Source organism: Mytilus edulis, chromosome 3, assembly GCF_963676685.1.
Source record: "Mytilus edulis chromosome 3, xbMytEdul2.2, whole genome shotgun sequence".
NCBI classification, from domain to species: domain Eukaryota; kingdom Metazoa; phylum Mollusca; class Bivalvia; order Mytilida; family Mytilidae; genus Mytilus; species Mytilus edulis.
Genome location: NC_092346.1, coordinates 21,785,085 through 21,808,200, shown reverse-complemented (window position 1 = coordinate 21,808,200; position 23,116 = coordinate 21,785,085). Strand labels below are relative to the sequence as shown.

Genomic DNA, 23,116 nt, shown 5'->3' with positions numbered 1-23,116 from the left:
TGCAATGTCATATTTTGAGGCAATTCTCTTCAAATTACACTGATTCCACCTCATTTTGTTTCGACTATCCTATGTTATAGGCCTTGATCTAAAGCAGTTTTGTTATGTCATATCTTAATGTTTATGTCATTTTGAGAACCATTTATTCACTTCTATTTTAGAACTTGATATATTGTATAGACACATGACTTTTGTTTAAGACTGTGTACAGCCCTCTAGAAATCTTTTGGTTATTTTTGTTGGTGTCACCTTGAGATATATACTCGACATCTCTTTTATTTATATCATAGTGAAATATTACACATGTAACTGTAAACATTTGTTTTATCAATGTGACATAAAAAATAATTGATTTTTGCTTCACAACATTTTTTTGAGTTTGTTTGCGCATGTTCACTTTTTTTAATGATAATGATAAGATATTTTCCCTTTCTAGAATTACTCTACCTATCTATAACAGTTTCTGTTAAAAACAAATCAAAAGGGATAAAAATAGTCTTTTCATATAAGGGATGAATGGTAGATTGAAATCATATTGACCTCATTATAAGTTTTATTTTCTGGTCACTTAAACTACTTCAAGATTCTCTCTATGAACTATAGTTTCCAAAAATGCAAATAAATGAAAATCAAACAAGAATGTGTCCAAAGTACACAGATGCCCCACTCGCACTATCATTTTCCATGTTCAATGGACCACGAAATTGGATAAAAAATATAATTAGGCATTAAAATTAGAAAGATAATATCATAGGGAACATGTGTACTAAGTTTCAAGTTGATTGGACTTCAACTTCATCAAAAACTACCTTGACCAAAAACTTTAACCTGAAACATGCACTTTCATTTTCTATGTTCAGTGGACCGTGAAATTGGGGTCAAAAGTTTAATTTGGCTTTAAAATTAGAAAGATCATATCATAAGGAACATGTGTACTAAGTTTCAAGTTGATTGGACTTCAACTTCATCAAAAACTACCTTGACCAAAAACTTTAACCTGAAGCGGGACAGACGGACGAACGGACGGACAGACGGACGGACGAACAGACGGACGGACGAACGGACGCACAGACCAGAAAACATAATGCCCCTCTACTATCGTAGGTGGGGCATAAAAACCTTCAAGGGCAATAACTTTGTAAAACATGGATTGACAATTTTCGTCATTTCTCATATTTGTAGATTTTACTTTGTTGGTCATTTTGACTGTTAAAAGATTATCTCTGTCTATCAAATTTTCTGCAAATAAATGTTAAATAATAAATCAAGAGCAATAACTTCTGCAAGTGCACAATTGACAATATATGTCATGCAGATCATTAACCATTCAATTTTCTCTTTTTTACTTTTCAAATTTTCTCTAATTACGATTCAAAGTTTCTGTTTGTCTTATGTATTTCAAAATATTTGCACATGATAAAAAACAGATAACAAAAGCCTAAATTATTTCATGTTTCTATTAATTTGATTAAAACTCATGTCATTTATTTGACTTGTTCTATAGCAGGGTTGTCAAACCTCCAAAGTTCTCTTAGACAAATTATTCAATAGGTGATTGTCATAGAAATTAGACAAATCATTCAATAGGTGATTGTCATAGAAATTATTTTTGTAAAGTCAATATTTCTTTGAATAATCAGCTAATTAAGGCCTTAGGGTAACAGCAAAAGTCTCACATTTAACTTGGAAAAAACTCACGGACTATAGTTAGTCCAATTTTACATGACAAACAACTACCGGTTCTCACTTAAAGACAAACTATGGTGAAAGACTAGAGGGAGAAAAAGTAGATTCGGCTTTAGGTCTTGAGAATACTTTTCAAAAGGAGATTCACATTTTAATAATAATTTTGTGATGAAGGCTTAACCAACCAAGATATTGAAACTGACACTAATGTTGTTTAAATCTTGCCAGCAATGTTTCCATCTGTTTATGATTTGTATGTATAAGATTTAGTATTCTCATATCTGAGGGGCGTTAGTTAAAGATGTGAGAGACTATATCTGATTATTACATAGAAATTATAAATAATGATATATAAGCATGTTGAAGACGGTAGCTTGACCTTAAATGGTATACTTTTATAAATTGTGACTTAGAGGAGTTGTTTCATTGGCACTCATATCACATCTTCCTATATCTATTTTCTCTTTTCTCTATTTCTTAAATGAGCAATCAGTTTTGATAAAACAAGAATAGTGTCATTATATTATTCAATTTCAAGATGTATCTAACATTTTTAAAAGATGTTTCATAGTTATGGATTTGGAATGAAATCATAACTGATCTGTCATCAAATGGGTAACCTTATCATGATTGTACATGCATGGCAATTTGATGTACTATCTGGTCATTCTCTAGTTTAAGGTGGCCTTAACCTAACACAACAGGGAGATAACACTGTAAAATCAGTTAAACGTTTTAATAACACTCTATTGTAAAGGAAATATTAAACTTCTCAATGATCAAAATAAGTGTTTGTCAAACTGTTATCTATCAAACCATTTTTTTGGAGAAAATAATTGGTTCAAGTTTTCTGAAATTTTTATATTTTTTTCAAAGGGTCAAAGTAAATATTTTGTCCAAATTTTATGAAAATTAAACCAAATTAATTTTAGTCAAGGTGTTGGGTACCACCTTAATTGCCAGATTCAGTGATTTTTGCTGATAAATGATAACACTTCTAGGTTTATATCTCCTATTTAGCTACAACTAATGAAATAATTTATTTGAGTGACAAACTCCAGATGTTATGAGAATTTGTGGTCTGTGGTTTACACAACAGGAACTATAATATGATGTCAATATAACCTCATGTGATATCCAATCAGAAGTCATTACCAACTTGACTGGTAGAGACTGCTCTACATGTCACCTAGCTATTGTATTCAATCTATATTCTAACATTCTTTATATGTCAGTTTGTTAACACTGAGTCCCAAAATATGACATGGATTTTTATGAACTACCAGATTAATAGTTGCATTTAACATGGTATTCTTTTTATGAATTCAACTATATATATTCATGAAAACAAAAACAAAAACCTGCACCAGGTAGTCAAAATTCAAAAGTTACTAATAATATTATTGGTAAAAAACATTGCTATAGTGCCTAACAAGATTTTGTGAGGTAGACGAAATTGACCTTAAAGCGATCGTATTGACTTTTTTGCTCCAAAAATAGGTAAATCGGACATATTTTGACTTTATTTAATGACTACCTTAGTTTGGGATTAATTGTAATTAGCATGTTCCTATGAGACTGAAAAATGTAATTTTTTTGTAAGATAAATAATAGTTTTACCTGGCGTAGCCGTGTGTAAAGTGAATTTTGGCTTTTCTCTTCGAAAAATGACTTGTTTATTGGAACAAAACGTCATATTTGTAAACTTTTTTCTGTTTTTCTCTGCAATTGACTATTAAAAAATAATCTATCTACTGTGTATTTGGAAAATTTTGTGAAAATAGGAGAATTGTCAATTCTTACCTTTCATACCTATACTTTCATTGATAAAACATAACATGGACTCATCCAGTGTCCAGTTTGAAGGTCATTTTAGTTACTGTCACATTCATGCACGTTCTGATTTAATAAATAGTCATGTATGTAAAGCATAAACAGTTTGAAGGTAAACTATTAATAACTTAACCCAATCAAATAATTCAAATTGCGTAATATTCAATAACAATGACTGGTCCACATTATGATAAGTAATAGGGGTAAACTGGGTAGGGAGAAAATGTAAGATATTCAAAATTTATTTGTTTGCAATAACGAATAAAAATTTGTCAACCAAAAGTTTTGCTATAATTTCATAAACATGTCATTCTGTATTATAACAGTTTTTGGATCTTTCATTTATGTATTTAAGGCCATACAAAGTTTGGGCTTCAAAAGTCCACATAATTATTGACTTGATACAGAAAATTTGTACTTTTAAAACATAACATGTTTCCAAAACAATACATTACTACAAAGTAAAATCATTTCTCAAAACACTGCAAAAATTTTCATTTCGATTGGTATTCTCATAAAGTGTGTTAAAATAAACAGTGGTATAGCAAACATCGAATTCCCTCACAAAATCTTGTTAGGCACTATAAGAAGTATCTTTGGAGGGAAGATTCTAAGAGCTTTTTCAGAATTCTAAAATGAAAATAACACTATGAATTTGGTGGGTCCAAAGCTCTTTCCAGGATTAACCTTCATAAAAACCATGGATGTATTAGACCTTGAATATGTGATGAGCTTTTAGACGAACAGGAATATAAAAAGAATAGCTACCCGGTAAATCCATCAAGGTTAACTTTGCCTGAGGGAGTTAATTTGGAACCTAAGTTTCCTAATAATTTCTAAATTTAAGAAAGGTATGACCACTATGTTATAAATCATGTCAGTACCAAAGTACTGATGAACTACCATAAAAGCCTAGCAGTCCAACAGTACTACTTTCAACCCAGTGAAATGAAATTACCTGTACACTTTATCAATTTGTTTGACTTTGTCAAAAGCTGATCTAGAAAAGGTGGGAGACCACTGACTGCCAAAGAGGGGCACACTCCAGGCATGCTTCAGTGATTCGTTTAATAATGAACTAAATATTTCCCAGAAAAGGGGCACAGGCACCTACCCCCTAAATCTGCCTCTGTGTGTGTGTATGAAGCACAGTCTAGGTCCATGATTGGTCAGAATGTTATTCAGAACAAAAATCAGTTCTGCAGTATCAAATTTCTGAGTAAATTTTTGAGTAAACCACTATTTGGACTGATTGATTGATTGTTAGTGTTAAATGGCACTACAAACACTATGGCCACAACATTCAGTTTTTATTGTGTGCACAGTACAAATCACCTGCCTTCTGCAAAAAATTTGACAATCCTATTCTATGAAGATTACAGTTGATCTAACCTCAAGTGCAGGGTTCAAACTCACAGACTAAGTGTTGACTGACTTGAGATAATTGAGATGAACTATGTACTTAGACCACTCAGCGATTGCAATAGGGGGATGTAAAATACTAAAGGTTCATAGCATTCAACATGTTACTATGTTCTGCGCATAATTTTTAACGGATACAAGATAAATTTTGATAGAGGACAGACCAATATAATTTTCTGTGATCCTAATAATTACAAAAGCAATATTCAATACAAGTATATGTATATGTTCTATGTTCTTTTTTTAAGAACCAACTTTAATATCTATTAAAATTGTTGGTAAAACCAACCTGGTGCTTATACAATGAAATAAATAACAAATATATCCTGAATGTCAAGATACAACTATCCATCAAAACCAACAACAAAAATATGAAGACAGTTAAGCTAGGAAAAGAACTTCTTGAAACTATTCAAAATGTTTTGCGTCTGTCTCAAGTCAGGAGCCTTTTGGTTGTTAGTCTCGTAAATTTTTTAATTTTAGTTCATTTATCTATTTTGGAGTTTAATGTGTTGTCTATTTTCACTGAACAAGTACACAATTTTATTTAGGGGCCAGTTGAGGAGCATTTCCGGTACAGGATTTTTATAATTAGTGACCTTGTGGCTGTTGTCTGCTCTTTGGTCAGGTTGTTGTCTCTTTGATATATTCCCCATTTCCATTTTAAATTTTGTAAAACTGATTTTTAAGTAGTTCTGCATAATTTGGTTTTAACGTAGATTTTTGTTAGTCTCCCTTCATTTTATTTACTACCTTCAAGATTTTATATCATATTGCAAAGCAGACTATTCCCATAACTCTCTGCATTTCCTTTGCTGCTTGAATTGGTGTTATTGTGATGCTGTTTCATTGATATTACCCCACTCATGTCTTATTTTTTTTTCAAACTAATGTTATAACAAGAATGTGTCCTAAGTACACAGATGCCCCACTCGCATTATCATTTTCTATGTTCAGTGGACCCTGAAATTGGGTCTAATTTGGCATTAGAATTAGAAAGATCATATCATAGGAAAAATGTGTACTAAGTTTCAAGTTGATTGGACTTCAATTTCATCAAAAACTACCTTGATTAAAAACATTAACCTAAAGCGGGACAGACGGATGGACGAATGAACAAACAGACAAATGAACACACAGACCAGAAAACAATGCCCCTCTGCTATCTTAGGTGGAGCATAAAAAGGTAAATCTAATCCAATAGAAACTATTTCCATTCTCTGTAAAGACAGTAGGAATTGTCAGATTTAAGTTTAATATATATAGAATTATATGACAAAGATTCATCAATGAATCATTAAAGTAATTAAGAATGAAGGTGGAGGTCATGTATGGCTATAATAAATATAAAACACATGTTCTAATACATATGAATTAAAATTTCAAATAAAAACAAGAGGTTCAGACCAAAACATACCAATCATATAAATTTCACATTAACTTTAGGATAATTGCTTGTCTGGACAATATATTTAAAAGAGACATAATTTGAGTCCAAATGATGTGCTGGTCACTGCACAACCTTCAACAGAGAGTAAAATCCATACTGTAGTAGTCAGTAAAAGCCACAACAAGAAATAATAGAAGAAAATCACCAATACAGAAAATGTTATCAGAAATTCTTTCTCTAAATCGTTCTAAGTTATGAAAATCTAAATATTCTAAGTAAGTAAAATCTAGATCACCTAACAGATGAGAAAGATGATCAGTTACTACAGATTAATAAAATAAACTGCATCAAGGGAGATAACTAGAAAGCTGTCATGCTATAATACTCTTCTTAAGAAAAGCAGTTTCATTCACCTTCAAATAAACTTAACGTGTACTGAAAATTAATTGTAGACAATTAAATTAAAACTTCAATCTAACTGAACCATATCTTTTTTAACTTTTAAATATTTTTTTGTTTAATTGCATTTGGTTATAGATGCAAAATATAATTTGAGATTATGTCTTTTTAATCACATATACTTTTGTGTTGCTCAAGTAGCTCTATTTGTATCTCTCACAACGTACACTCTTCATCAGAGTTTTAATGTCCCCTCTGTTGCACATGTTTTATCTATCTAGGGGCAATAAAAATTTAAAATAACATTTTTTGTTGTTGTTTTTAAGACAATTTATAGATAAAAATCATGCACATGGGGACAAAAAAGTTTTTTTTAACTGTATACTTAAAGGGCATAACTTATAGTATGTTATAGTTTATAAAACAAGAATGTGTCCTCAATACACAGATGCACCATCCACACTATCATGTTCTATGTTCAGTTGACCGTGAAAATGGGATAAAATCTCTAATTTGGCATTAAAATTAGAAAGATCATATCATAAAGAACATGTGTACTTAGTTTCAAGTTGATTGGAGTTCAACTTCATCAAAAACTACCTTGACCAAAAACTTTAACCTGAAGCAGGACAGACGGATGAACAGATGAACAGACTGACGAACAAAAGGATGCACAGACCAAACAAGTGAAACTGCGAGCTACTGCTCACTGATGATACCCCCGCCGCAAGTGGATAATATTAATAGTGTAAAAATATGCAAGTGTTCGGTAAACAGGAAGTTGTCGAGTGATGAATCTGAAAACGCATCACACGGTATAGCTGACTTATATAAATCCTGAAACCAAATTTCAGAAATCCTTGTATTGTAGTTCCTGAGAAAAATGTGACAAAAATTTTCAACTTGGCTATCATGTGTAAAATCATACAAGTGTTCGGTAAACAGGAAGTTGTTGAGTGATGAATCTGAAAATGTATCACACGGTATAGCTGACTTATATTAATCCTGAAACCAAATTTCAGAAATCCTTGTATTGTAGTTCCTGAGAAAAATGTGACGAAAATTTTCAACTTGGCTATCATGTGTAAAATCATACAAGTGTTCGGTAAACAGGAAGTTGTCGAGTGATGAATCTGAAAACGCATCACACGGTATAGCTGACTTATATAAATCCTGAAACCAAATTACAGAAATCCTTGTATTGTAGTTCCTGAGAAAAATGTGACGAAAATTTTCAACTTGGCTATCATGTGTAAAATCATACAAGTGTTCGGTAAACAGGAAGTTGTCAAGTGATGAATCTGAAAATGCATCACACTGTATGGCTGACATATATAAATGTTGATACCAAATTACAGAAAGGGTGGATGTGTAGTTCCTGAGAAAAATGTGACGAAGTTTCGTGGGACGGACTGACTGACGGACTGACGGACTGACGGACTGATGGACGGACGGACTGACGGACGGACTGACAGACAGAGGTAAAACAGTATACCCCCCCTTTTTTAAAGCGGGGGTATAAAAACATAATGACCATAAATGGGGCATACAAATTGTACCTGTGAGATTCCTAACAAAGGCCATTTTCCATAAATCTAATATTTCCAAGTAACATAATTCTTTTAGAAATAGTTCATTGAACATCATTATAAAACTTGTCCATTATATTGCTGATATTAACCTATAGTATAAGTTTTATAAAAATCTAGCAAGAATGAGAGAGCAGATAGAGGCATACTTGACATTTCCATGTCTACCACACTGTATTGGTGATAGAAGTCATGTAAAAAATGTTAAAATAGTAAAGTTTGTTGTAAATTCTGTGGATAAATGTTTTTTCATTCATTTTTGTACATAAATAAGGCCGTTTACATTTGTCATTTGGGGCCTTTTGTAGCTGACTATGCAGTACGGGCGTTGCTCATTGTTGAAAGCTGTACAGTGACCTATAGTTGTTAATTTCTGTGTCATTTGGTATGTGGAGAGTTTTGTCTTATTGGCAATTAAACCACATCTTCTTTTTATATTTATAATTGTGTATGCCAGACATGTGTCTCGTTTATCATATATAGCCATATGGCAAAAGTATATTTCATTATTCATTATTATAAGTGTATGTCCCATTAAGCCTTTGTAAATAGTTTCAAGCAACACTACACATATTTAAACACAATTTGAGATGCTAGCCTATATAACTCACATGTCACTGGACCCTGATACAAAGCAGTCTCCATCACATGACACACTGTTAACTGCTGCTGTATGACCCCTGATAACCTTCCACTGGATCAATGTCTGTCTGAACCATACCCGGACAGTCTTATCATATGATCCAGAAATTCTGAAACAAATATAAATTTATGTTAGAAGTAAAAAAAAAAAAAATGAATGAAATAATTATGAAAAAGCTTTTGAAAAAGTTTACTGACATTCCATGAAAGTTATAAAAAGTTATTTTGTTCTTAAAATCTTAAGCCCTATTGTAATGTAAACTAGAGGTCAAAAAGAGCCAGTGTACCTCACCTTGGTCTATGTGGATATTGAATAAAGGACACTCTCCAACATTGTAGACTATATTCATGACAGAAATCTATGTTTGATTGATCCTATATTGCTGATCATTTAGTCTGTTTACGGTAGATTCTTTTTTTGCTCAAAACACAAACGAGGTTATATCAAGTATGTGTTCATAAAACGTAGATGCCCCACTTGCACATATTCAGTTGACCGTGAAAATGGGGTAAAAACTTTTTTCTCTTCTAATTTTGGCATTAGAATTAAAAAGATCATATCATAGGGAACATGTATATTAAGTTTCAAGTCTATTGGACTTCAACTTCCACAAAAACTACCTTGACCAAAAACATTAACCAAATTCTTTACCTGAAATGGGACAGATGGACGAAAGAAGGAATGGGCACACAGACCGAAAAACATAATGCCCCAAAGTGGAACATAAAAAATACTCATTCAAAGGTAATCATTCCTATAAAGAATAACAGTTTATTAACTATATCTTGTCTTACTGATTATTTTTGTATTTTAAAGTGTCTATTTATCTGTTATAGTTTTTATCATACAAGGAAAAAAAAACACAAAAATTGGTAAAAATTGTCATAAGAGGGCAATAATTTCCACAATGCAGACTTATTTGTGTACCAGTTACTTGTCTTGCTGATCATTTTTGCAGAATAAAGTTTCTCTTTATCTATTATAGTTTTTAAGATAATAGGTTAAATTTAAAACTAGAGGCTCTCAAGAGCCTGTGTCGCTCACCTGTTACTGTATTTACTGATTTCGGCCATCTTAAATGGTAGGCTGGGTCATTAGACACTTTTTTAAAATAGATACCCTAGTAATGATTGTGGCCAAGTTTGATTAAATTTGGCCCATAGTTTTAGAAAAGAAGATTTTTGTACAAGTTACAAAATGACAAAAAGTTGTTTAATGTTGACTATAAAGGACAATAACTCCTTAAGGGGTTCTCTGAAAATTTTGGTCATGTTGACTTATTTGTAGATCTTACTTTGCTGAACATTATTGCTGTTTACAGTTTGTCTCTATCTATAATAGTATTCAAGATAATAGCCAAAAACTGCAAAATTTCCTTAAAATTACCAATTTTAGGGCAGCAACCCAACAATAGGTTGTCAGATTCGTCTGAAAATTTCAGGGCAGATAGATCTTGACCTGATCAACAATTTAACCTCATGTCAGATTTGCTCTAAATGCTTTGGTTTTAAAGATATAATCCAAAATATACATTTTCCCCCTACGTTCTATTTTTAGCCATGGCGACCATCTTCAGGCATCTTGGTTTGATGGGTTATCGGACACATTTTTTAAACTAGGTACCCCAAGGATGATTGTGGCCAAGTTTGGTTAAATTTGGCCCAGTAGTTTCAGAGGAGAAGATTTTTGTAAAAGTTTACGGACGCCGGACGACGGACGCCGGACGATGGACGCCAAGTGATGAGAAAAGCTCACTTGACCTTTCAGGTCAGGCGAGCTAAAAAAAGGGAAAATTTGTCATTTAAGGGTTAATAACTTCCATAAGAAGTTGTCTGGACAGTTTTGCCGTATATTTACAACTGGTAAAGCTCAACATCCTGAACATTTTTGATCATGTCTGATTTATCTTATTCATAACACTTTTCCAAATAAAAGACAAAACTGGCATTTTGTGCCCCATTGTTCTATTTTTAGCCATTTTCGTCATCCAACAAATTTTTAAAACGTAGTCCCAATAATAATTACAGCCAAGTTTGTTTCACTTTGATCCTGTAGTTTCAGAGGAGAAGAGTTGTGTAAATCAGAGGAAAAGATTAGTGTAAAAGTTAAAGAGGATTATGACAATGCCAAGTGATCAGAAAAGCTCGCTTGGACTTGAAAAGCAAGGTGAGCTAAAAACAAGATCAAATAAATAATACAACAAAAATATAACTTATTATTATATTAAAAATTAATCCTTAACTATCATAATCTTTGCCTTGGTGCACCTATCATTGGAACCAGATATACCACAAAAATCCTGAAAGAATCTTAAATAATTATTTTTTCTTAAATTTCTGCTATTAAGGAGGGGTGGTGTATAATTGCTGCAATATATATGATGGTTTAAAACTACACCTTATAAGTAATTTTTGTCAAATTGTGTTTTGTTTTAAATATTAATTCTTTTATTTTATATAGTACAATAATCAATAACATACATATATTCTGGCCCAATGTATAAGCATGAAACACAATCTGTATGTTTAGCAAGTACTGTCCTTTTCTCAAATGTACGCAAATCCCATACCTGAAAAGCAGAGAAATAAATAGTTTGAAGAACTAGTTTGGATACTTTCATAGCAATCTTAGAAACCGTAAATTAAACTATAATTGTAAACTTTGTCATATTTCAACCTTTATGATAAGTTAGTGTGAAAAAAAAAGTAAAATCACAAAACTCCAAGGAAAATTCAAAATGGAAAGTCCCTAATCAAATGGCAAAATCAAATGATAAAACACATCAAATGAATGGATAACAACTGTCATATTCCTGACTTGGTGTAGGCATTTTCAAATGTAGAAAATGGTGGATTGAACCTTGTTTTATAGCTAGCTAAACCTCTCACTTGTATGACAGTCGCATCAACCTCCATTATATTTACAACGATGCAAGAAGAAAACAGATTTAATAGTTGTTTCAAGGTCCATAAGACCAATGTTTGTAGCGATGAGAGTTGGAGATAACCACCACAAGTTATCAGTTAATATCATCACCAGGAACCAAAAACAATAATATTAAGTAATTGCAAATCCATTCTTTTTCAATTAACTTTCGCTGTTGTGCAAATATTTTACATGAAATTCAACGAAAAACAATGTCAGATTACTTTTTGCCCTCAGAAAAGTAATAACTTAACAGTCACTATTCAGAGGGATGCATAGAATACTACCCCTTTAGTAATGTAAATTGATTACAATGAAATATTTTTGGCACGATGAAACTGCATTGAAAAAAAATCATCATAGCTTAATCAAATTCCATTCAATTTTAGAAAAAAACATCATAAAAATCAAATTCCATTCAATTTTCGAGAAAAACATCATAAAAAATACAAATTCCATTTAATTTTAGAGAAAAACATCATAACAATCAAATTCCATTCAATTTTAGAAGCACAGACCCCAGATCAGTTGCAATTACTAAACTGAACATGGCAGAAATAACAAGTGAAACTGCAAGCTACTGCTCACTGATGATACCCCCGCCACAAGTGGATAATATTAATAGTGTAAAAATATGCAAGTGTTTGGTAAACAGGAAGTTGTCGAGTGATGAATCTGAAAACGCATCACACGGTATAGCTGACTTATAAAAATCCTGAAACCAAATTTCAGAAATCCTTGTATTGTAGTTCCTGAGAAAAATGTGACGGAAATTTTTAACTTGGTTATCATGTGTAAAATCATACAAGTGTTCGGTAAACAGGAAGTAGTTGAGTGATGAATCTGAAAACGCATCACACGGTAAAGCTGACTTACATAAATCTTGAAACCAAATTTCAGAAATCCTTGTATTGTAGTTCTTGAGAAAAATGTGACGAAAATTTTCAACTTGGCTATCATGTGTAAAATCATACAAGTGTTCGGTAAACAGGAAGTTGTCGAGTGATGAATCTGAAAACGCATCACACGGTATAGCTGACTTATATAAATCCTGAAACCAAATTTCAGAAATCCTTGTATTGTAGTTCCTGAGAAAAATGTGACGAAAATTTTCAACTTGGCTATCATGTGTAAAATCAGACAAGTGTTCGGTAAACAGGAAGTTGTCAAGTGATGAATCTGAAAACGCATCACACGGTATACCTGACTTATATAAATCCTAAAACCAAATTTCAGAAATCCTTGTATTGTAGTTCCTGAGAAAAATGTGACGAAAATTTTCAACTTGGCTATCATGTGTAAAATCAGACAAGTGTTGGGTAAACAGGAAGTTGTCAAGTGATGAATCTGAAAACGCATCACACGGTATGGCTGACATATATAAATGTTGATACCAAATTACAGAAAGGGTGGATGTGTAGTTCCTGAGAAAAATGTGACGAAAGTTTCATGGGACGGACTGACTGACGGACGGACTGATGGACGGACTGACAGACAGAGGTAAAACAGTATACCCCCCCTTTTTTAAAGCGGGGGTATAATTACAATGGGATGAGAGAGAAAACTTATAAACGCACAACGAATGCACCAACAGAGAATAGGACTTAAAAGCAGATTAAACAAGTGAAACTGCGAGCTACTGCTCACTGATGATACCCCCGCCGCAAGTGGATAATATTAATAGTGTAAAAATATGGAAGTGTTCGGTAAACAGGAAGTTGTCGAGTGATGAATCTGAAAGCGCATCACACGGTATAGCTGACTTATAAAAATCCTGAAACCAAATTTCAGAAATCCTTGTATTGTAGTTCCTGGGAAAAATGTGACGAAAATTTTTTAACTTGGTTATCATGTGTCCTGAGAAAAATGTGACGAAAATTTTTAACTTGGTTATCATGTGTAAAATCATACAAGTGTTCGGTAAACAGGAAGTTGTCGAGTGATGAATCTGAAAACGCATCACACGGTATACCTGACTTATATAAATCCTGAAACCAAATTTCAGAAATCCTTGTATTGTAGTTCCTGAGAAAAATGTGACGAAAATTTTCAACTTGGCTATCATGTGTAAAATCAGACAAGTGTTCGGTAAACAGGAAGTTGTCAAGTGATGAATCTGAAAACGCATCACACGGTATACCTGACTTATATAAATCCTAAAACCAAATTTCAGAAATCCTTGTATTGTAGTTCCTGAGAAAAATGTGACGAAAATTTTCAACTTGGCTATCATGTGTAAAATCAGACAAGTGTTGGGTAAACAGGAAGTTGTCAAGTGATGAATCTGAAAACGCATCACACGGTATGGCTGACATATATAAATGTTGATACCAAATTACAGAAAGGGTGGATGTGTAGTTCCTGAGAAAAATGTGACGAAAATTTTCAACTTGGCTATCATGTGTAAAATCAGACAAGTGTTCGGTTAACAGGAAGTTGTCAAGTGATGAATCTGAAAACGCATCACACGGTATGGCTGACATATATAAATGTTGATACCAAATTACAGAAAGGGTGGATGTGTAGTTCCTGAGAAAAATGTGACGAAAATTTTCAACTTGGCTATCATGTGTAAAATCAGACAAGTGTTGGGTAAACAGGAAGTTGTCAAGTGATGAATCTGAAAACGCATCACACGGTATGGCTGACATATATAAATGTTGATACCAAATTACAGAAAGGGTGGATGTGTAGTTCCTGAGAAAAATGTGACGAAAGTTTCATGGGACGGACTGACTGACGGACTGATGGACGGACGGACTGATGGAGGGACTGACGGACGAACTGACGGACTGACAGACAGAGGTAAAACAGTATACCCCCCCTTTTTTAAAGCCGTAAAGGGGGGGTATAATGACAGAAAAAACATATATATAGGTGAAACAGTGATTAAATCAATACGTGAGGCACTTCTGAATCCAAGAAAAGAGAGTACAAAAATGTAATGCAGCAAATTCTTGATAAGAGCATTTCTAAACACAACTGATTTGGGAATGTCAATTAGGTTTTGGCTTCAAACATTGTTCTTTTAACCTTCTTTATTTTGTATTTCCTCAATCAACCTTGCTTTTCATTTTGTTTCCTAAACTCATACAAAAAGACTTTATTTCCCTTTGATGAACATGTATTTCATATTCCTATTTTTAATGTACTTACAATGATGGTTGTATCCCATGATCCTGTAAGTAGTGTGTTGCCCTCAAACTGTAAACATCTAATACCTCCCTAGGAAGTAAATAAAATCTTGATCAACAGCTGACAATGAAAATTACATTAACCAAAGTTTTTTGTCAAAACAGTTAAAAAACAATTTTTGTCTTGGAAAACATGAATTATCTATCAGTTATAACTGGCTATCAGTAATACAAGTAATCTTAGATTGGTGCTTTATGTATTATTTTGTTTTTTATGAGCTTCCTGAGGATCTGATGAGGCAAGCCCTTTCCAAATGATTTCTACAGTTTGTACACAAGTTGTGCTGTTTCACCATTGTCCCCTTTAGGGGAGGGTTAAGTTGCTTATTCTTTAGTTTTCTATGTTGTGTCATGTGAACTATTGTTTGTCTGTTTGTCTTTTTCATTTTTAGCCATGGCGTTGTCAGTTTATTTTCTATTTATGAGTTTGACTCTGGTATCTTTCGTCCCTCTTTTAAGTGCCAACAAACATGTTTAACCTTCATTGGTTCTATCTATCATCTTTCAGTGCAGGAATATGGTTGCATGGTTCATAACATACTTCAGATTAGACATTAAAATTACACTTTAAAATATAAGTTACCTTGTGGCCATAAAATTTGTGAATGCTTTTGCCACTTCTGATATCCCATAACCTGATGGTCCTATCTAATCCTGCTGATATAAGTCTCTTCTTGTCAAAATGTACACATAAAATGGAATTCAAATGACCCTACAAAAAGATTAATATAATATTACTGTGCTAACTATAGGAAAATATTATAAACAGTCCTTTAAACTGTACATCTGGTAAAAACTTTATGCTCATATAAAAAAGAAGTTGTTATGTAGCAGGTATTTATTGTGCAATGACCCATTAGTACATGTATTGTTAAAACTAATGAATATCTGATCACTCATGCATTTAAAGTCAACCTAGATGCTGAGCTTGCACAAAAAATTAATAGCTATTGTCTCTTCTATCCCGGTTTCAACAGCATGCTTTTTGGGGATATTTTGGTCCACTATGGGATATTCTACTGTAGAACTTCATTATAAGCAGGTAAAAACATTAAATGTTGTTGGGGTTCTTAACTCTGATAATTATACTCATCAACTGAATAGGTCTTTCAATCATGATTTTATATGATACATGAACCTTCAGATGTTAACCCTTGTACACAGATTTGTTTATTGGAACATAGATGATGTCCTTAGTTCCATATTTCATTTTCAAGGGACATAACTGAAGAACATAACTTGTGTATATTAAGTTTCTTAACATTTGGTGGAGGCAAAATTAAGTTTGGGAATGGAAACAAAAATTCAGCAATTTTTCATTTGTAAATGGGCATAGTAATTTTATTCAAAGTTGGTGTTTTTCTAAAATTGTTTAACATTTCTCAACATTCCTTAACAGTTTAACATTTTTACTTTAATATTTAATCCCTTATTTTTATTAACTTTGTATTTACATTGTATCATAGATCAAATTTATTCATTCATTGTGTTTATTTTAGTCTTTTCATTTTTTTGATTGAGTTAAGTCATTCCAAATGATATTTTATAGCGTGTCTTTCTATTTTGTGATGTTATACTACTGTTTCAGAAAAGGGAGAAGGTTTCGTACCATTAAAACGTTTAAACCCTCTGCAATTGTTTGCACCTGTCCTAAGTCAGGAATCTGATGTTCAGTGGTTGTCGTCTGTTTATGTGGTTCATAAGTGTTTCTCATTTTTTATATAGATTAAACCATTGGTTTTCCTGTTTGAATGGTTTTACACTAGTAATTTTTGGGGCCCTTTATAGCTCGCTATTTGGTGTGAGCCTAGGCTCCCTGTTGAAGACTGTACCGTTGGCTTCGGGCAATAGAACAACGAGCTGATCTTCATACCATATAACGATAATATCCTGTGCAATAGACCATGGAACAAAAAATGGCACAAAAATAATAATATAGAAATATTAATAAAACAGTAAAATACTCTTTATAAGGTAATAAATAAATCTATGTTGTATTAGGTAGAAGATAAACCAACCCTTGCCATATTCAGTACAATTCAATATTATTACCCATGCTGTATAACAACTGTATCGCTTGTTTTAGTTAATTACAGTGGCAATTTTATTTCACAGAAGTAACATTTTTTTTAAAGTGTAAATAAAACACATTAATCACTAATTTACCTGTAGCCTCCTAACTCGTTTGACACTTTTCACAATACCCATGTATCTTGGCATCTCAAAAGGTCTAGGTGTTTTATCATCAGTATCTTCCATTTGTCTCCATTCTAACTTCATACTTGGCATTGATTTACCCTAAATTAATTAATGATATATCAAATTAAAGCTCTCAACTTTTTCAAGATTTTTGTGCACAAATTTCACCAAATGAACTGTGACTTTTAAAAGATGGAATAATGACAATTAAAGTGGTGCTTTTTTGTATATAGTGATTATGTGTAATGAAATATAAGAAATATAACCATTATACTTTTTCTTTTTCATTAAAGCAGTTCTGGTAATCCAACATTTCTCACTTAGTATCGATGCATTATACATATTCTTGACTCAATCCAAGTTTTAATAATGTTAAACTATGACTCTAGGTCACTTTGAACCAAATAAGTTACCATAGACCATTACATCAATTTGTAGAATTTTTTTGTATTATACATGAGTAAAATATTATTATAATACCATCTGCAACATTTTAATGAAATTTATTAAATCTTCTTGGAGAAGTGAATTGGTCAATTTAATGAATATATATATATTACCAGTATGTCTCTTGCTTGTATTAAATCAGTTCTAATATCAAATGCTGTTTCATCTGTTTTCTTCTCTGTGTCAACATTTCTCATTTGGTCTGGTACAAACGTACTAAAATTTAAAGTAAACTGCTACTGAGAAAAAGGTTATATTAAATATTTTTTTCATTTATGAACCTGAACAAGAGTAACTACTCTAAATTCAGAAATTACTGCGTGCATTAATTATTGTGATTTTGTCACTTCAAACTATTTTAATTTTCCGATATTGAGGAAAATCCTTTTATTTCATATACAAAATTTCAAAATGTAAGTTTAAATTATTCCGATTATAACCCTGTTGCATTTTTCGCAATAATTAAAACATCGCAATAATTTCTGAATTTACAGTATAGTGAAGCTTCAAGGGATGCCAAAGAAACAGATAAAGGAAAACGGTATGATTTAAGTCAGAGTGAAGGTTATATCATACTGTAGTCTATATTGTGATCTTAAGTTAGTCTTTCTATCTGGAAATTGCCATCTGATCAATCAGCTACCACATTTTTTCACTGAAGAAACAGTATTTGTATAAAAAAAACTTCCTTCTATTGATAAAGCTTTTTTTTTTTAAATTTGCTCACATGATAAGAAAGAAATAATCAACATACAATGGATAATAATTTTATTTTTGATTATGTGATTACTGAAACTGTTTAACAGTAAGTTTCTACTGTAAAATTCACAATTGCTTCTGCAAATTATCACAGTTTTATGATTGCCTAGCCCAAAATGAAAGTTATTCTTTGGCAAGTAAAAGCTGCATTTGTTAATTTTTTAATTAGGCAAGTATAGTAAGACCAATACTGAGTGTGTAATATTATATGCGATTCTCCATGCAATTGGTTAAAGTTACATGCATACTGAAACTGATCATTCCCTCTCACTGAAGGCAAAAAAATGAGACAAAAATTTTCCTTGTACAGTAAGTACTGTCAAATTTCAAACTACCAGGAAGTAACTGGAAGCAGATGTAAAAATTGCTTTCCCATAATTATTCAACATTAAGAAGCTGCAGCCTAAAACTGAAACCATTCCCTTCAATTAAAACAAGGTAAAGTTGATGAAAATCTCTTTTACAATGAGTGTTGAAATTTTTTTAAAACCATAGGCAAACAGAAAGTGAGTGCAGGGTTGATGTAAAACTTGCTTACTCCCTAACACTCAATATTATCTATCTGTTGAGCAAACATTAAACCATTTTCCTACATAGTAACCAAGAAAACCAAAAACAAGCAGTGATATCAGGTGTTCCAGAAAGGTTAGCAGATCAACTACCTCCATATCTTATAATGTGCTCCAGAAGGGTTAGCAAATCAACTACCATCCATATCTGATATTGTGCTCCAGAAGGGTTAGCAGATCAACGATCCTCCATATCTGTTATTGTGTTCCAGAGGGTTAGCAGATCAACTACCCTCCATATCTTATAATGTGCTCCAGAAGGGTTAGCAGATCAACTACCCTCCATATCTTATAATGTGCTCCAGAAGGGTTAGCAGATCAACTACCATCCATATCTGATATTGTGCTCAAGAAGGGTTAGCAGATCAACGATCCTCCATATCTGTTATTGTGTTCCAGAAGGGTTAGCAGATCAACTACCATCTATATCTTATACTGTGATCAAGAAGGGTAAGCAGATCAACGATCCTCCATATCTGATATTGTGCTCCAGAAGGGTTAACAGATCAACGATCCTCCATATCTGATATTGTGCTCCAGAAGGGTTAGCAGATCAACTACCCTCTATATCTTATATTGTTCTCCAGAAGGTTTAGCAGATGAAGGATCCTCCATATCTTATATTGTGCTCCAGAAGGGTTAGCAGATCAACGATCCTCCATATCTGATATTGTTTGAACAAGTCTTTGCACTTCAAACTTTCATATGGATCTGACCATTAAAACTTGACCTTGATCATTAATCCATGAAATGAAGTCTGACAGGAATGTTGACCTTGCAATGATCCCAGACAACAAATATTGTTATCCTTTTACTAATAACAAGTGAGTATTTCACACAACAAAGTAACTATTAATTTTTTTTAAAAGCAGTAGCTGAATCATGAAAGTGAGGTAAAGAACATTTGACATATGAAAGACAGAAACTTGGTAAAATAAGGCATCTGAATACAAGGTATGGAGCATCCAGGTCTTCTAACTTCTGAAATATAAAGCTTTATACTAGTGTTGTCAACGGAACCGGTTAACCGGTAGAACGATCGAATACCGAATACTAAAAAAGCTAACTGGTTAACCGGACTTTTTTTCAATTTAAATAGATTTCATATAAATTTGTATTGAAATCATTAAATAGTTGTGTTTTCTTTAAAAAATGTTGTCATGGTAATTAATTTGACGGATCAATTGTCCAGTATAATCCAAAAATATTAAATTAATTAAAACTTGTCTCTCAGCTCGGGGCAAGATCTTAAGGAAACATAATTAGTTTCTTATTTTTTTAACAGTAATTTTTAAACAGTAATATGATTAAATTTTACGATTTACTTCATTATTTCACTTTTGATCTTATATTGTGTAGACCTACATCTGAATGTGCGTCGTGCAAGTCTTTGTCATAACTAAATGCTAAATCAAAAACTGTAAAAAGCAAACCAACGTGAATGTAATCAATGTATACTTGATGGTATGAATATCAGGATTAATCAATTTTATTTGAAACACCTCACATTATTTTTGGAGACAACAAGACAAAATGGAAGAATCATCGGTTTCAGACATATTCAATTCTACGAGACCAAGACGTTTTTTTTTTATTTTTCAATTTGAAGTTAGTACAAACGCCATAATTGATACCGTGTAATAATTTGATTATTAAAAGTCAAACTTTGACAGGAATCTTCACAGACAAGCCTTATAAAACCAAAGGCCAAACTTCCATTCATCGTATTATAAAAACGTAAATGTATGACTTGGATGGAATGTAGTCACATTGACACTTATACCACATCTTCTTACATCGATGTGTAGGGTACTTTTGATAAGGCCTTCAACCATTAACTTAAACTACCAGCTAACCGGTTAATTGGTCGAACAATTATACGAGTAACCGGTTAGGCAAAAAAGTATGATTTGACAACACTACTTTATACAAATAGTTTACTCCAGTTTTATCTCTTACAGATTGTAATCCCTACATCTTCAATTCTATGAATTATCATCACACGCAAGACAATTCTGATCTTCATCTTATGTATAATAACTGTTATCGCAGTTATACCCTACTTTTTGAGTTTTTGTCTTCATAGAAAATTGTTGACAGACAATACAGATAGACAAGTGAAAACTTTAGGGCACAGAATCCTCTAGCTAAGCTTAACTATAATTTATTATGGCTGCCATTCCTTTTATCTTATGGGAAAGGTTAGTTACTGACTCTAAGAGCAAGGTTAGTTCCTGGCTCTATGGGAAGGTTAGTTAATGAATCTATGGGCAAGGTTAGTTACTAGCTCTATGGGCAAGGTTAGTTAATGACTCTATTGGCAAGGTTAGTTCCTGGCTCTATGGGCAAGGTTAGTTACTGACTCTAAGGGCAAGTCAGATCCTTGCTCTATGAGAAAGTTAGTTACCAGCTCTATGGGCAAGGTTGGTTACCAGCTCTATGCACAAGGTTAGTTCCTGACTCTATGGGCAATGTTAGCTATCAGCTCTATGAGCAAGGTTAGTTCCTGACTCTATGGGCAAGCTAGGTAATTTCAAAAATTATTTCTAGCAAACAGAAACACCTTAATCTTTTTAAAATGAAAAATAAGACTATGTATCTTCATTGTGATATTTGAAAGAAACATATCATTTAGCCATCATATTATTGACAACTGATTTAATAACTGAAACTTGTGAAACCACACACAATGATAAAATCAATTTTCCAAAACAGAAATACAAATTATTATTTAATTATAATTAGAGTTTTGATTGTTTTATTGGTTTTTCTATTTGCATCATGATTAATTGTTAATATGTTTTGACAAAATGTATTTTGAATAACAAGGAAACATATTTTCTACATAAATCAGAAAACATGAAGTTAAGTCTGTCTTGTCAATATTGATGAAGTTATCAAAGAAAACATTTAGTTTAAGCACAGACATAATAATTTGTTTAAATAATTTCACTTTCAAATTATTCTAAAAATTCAAAAAAAAACCTGTCTTGAATTTGATTTGTTCCTGACAGCAGAAAACCAACCAATCAATCATTTTCAAAATATTCGCTTCATCGAAATGGATGCAAAATTCATGTGACAGGTACAAAATATTTCCAATATAGTCCACACCTGTTTCTCAAAATAACATGTGTTTAACCACAATAGGAAACGATCAAATAAAGAACAAGGAAAGTCATTTTATAATGAACATCAATTAACAACTAAAATCTTACATAATTGTACTTCAGATGATCATACAATGTTCTCATATAATGTTTAATCAGAACTAATGTAACTTTTTTGTACTTTTATGGGCTAAAATTTTAGAGAACAAAACTAAATTGTCTGAATATGTCAATTTATACGACCAAAAATCTAAATTTAAATTTGTTATTAAATTAAGACAATAACATAAAACCAACTGAAAAAGACTTTACATAATCAATATATCAACATTAAAAAAAAAAAGAAGAAAATACAGGTCTACAAGAAAAATTACAGAATCTAGTAGGGTAAATTCAGCTGTTAGTATATACGAGTTATATGTATATCAAAATTTTGTCTAGCCAAAGAAATGATTATACCGTATATAACGTATAGTGGGTTATTTTCGCAGGTGTAAAATTTCGCGATTTTCATTGAATAAGGTATACGAAATATTTTGGCAGTTATTATTTCGGCTGATTCGAAACTTTTATCAATACTTGTGCATGTACACTTTTAAATTGGCTGTAACGCTAAATGGTATAATGCAACATTTCAGTCATAATTTAAGTGATTTAAACTGACTCAAATGCCTATCTAATAAATAATGCATTCTAATGATCTTTTTATATGTAATAACAAAAGTGGTCACCAAGAAATGACTTGCCTGCATAACAAATCATAACTGATTTTTTGGTGCTTTGAGGCAAGAATATAAATTAAGGATCTACTACAAGTAATCACACAATTTTTGCATTATCAATGATCCATGAAAATGCATTCAAGGTCAGATGAACTCTTTTTGCAATTTAAATCCATAGAATAAATATAGTTGATATATTACTAAAATAGTATTTTATAAACAGACAATT

At 32.1% G+C, this 23,116-nt stretch overlaps 1 protein-coding gene across 24 annotated transcripts in view; it reads right to left on the bottom strand.

Moving 5' to 3' along the window:
* The window catches only part of LOC139514211 (uncharacterized), a 96,082-nt gene that overhangs the window by 38,205 nt on the left and 34,761 nt on the right, over positions 1–23,116 (bottom strand). For all 24 annotated transcript variants that reach the window (XM_071303045.1, XM_071303038.1, XM_071303037.1 and 21 more), the window contains 6 exons: positions 17,841–17,943; positions 17,248–17,379; positions 15,665–15,793; positions 15,044–15,112; positions 11,443–11,531; positions 8,931–9,071 (listed from right to left, as the gene is read on the bottom strand). In XM_071303045.1, coding sequence (XP_071159146.1) covers positions 8,931–9,071; positions 11,443–11,531; positions 15,044–15,112; positions 15,665–15,793; positions 17,248–17,379; positions 17,841–17,943 — 663 coding nt within the window. The remainder of the gene's footprint in view (positions 1–8,930; positions 9,072–11,442; positions 11,532–15,043; positions 15,113–15,664; positions 15,794–17,247; positions 17,380–17,840; positions 17,944–23,116) is intronic.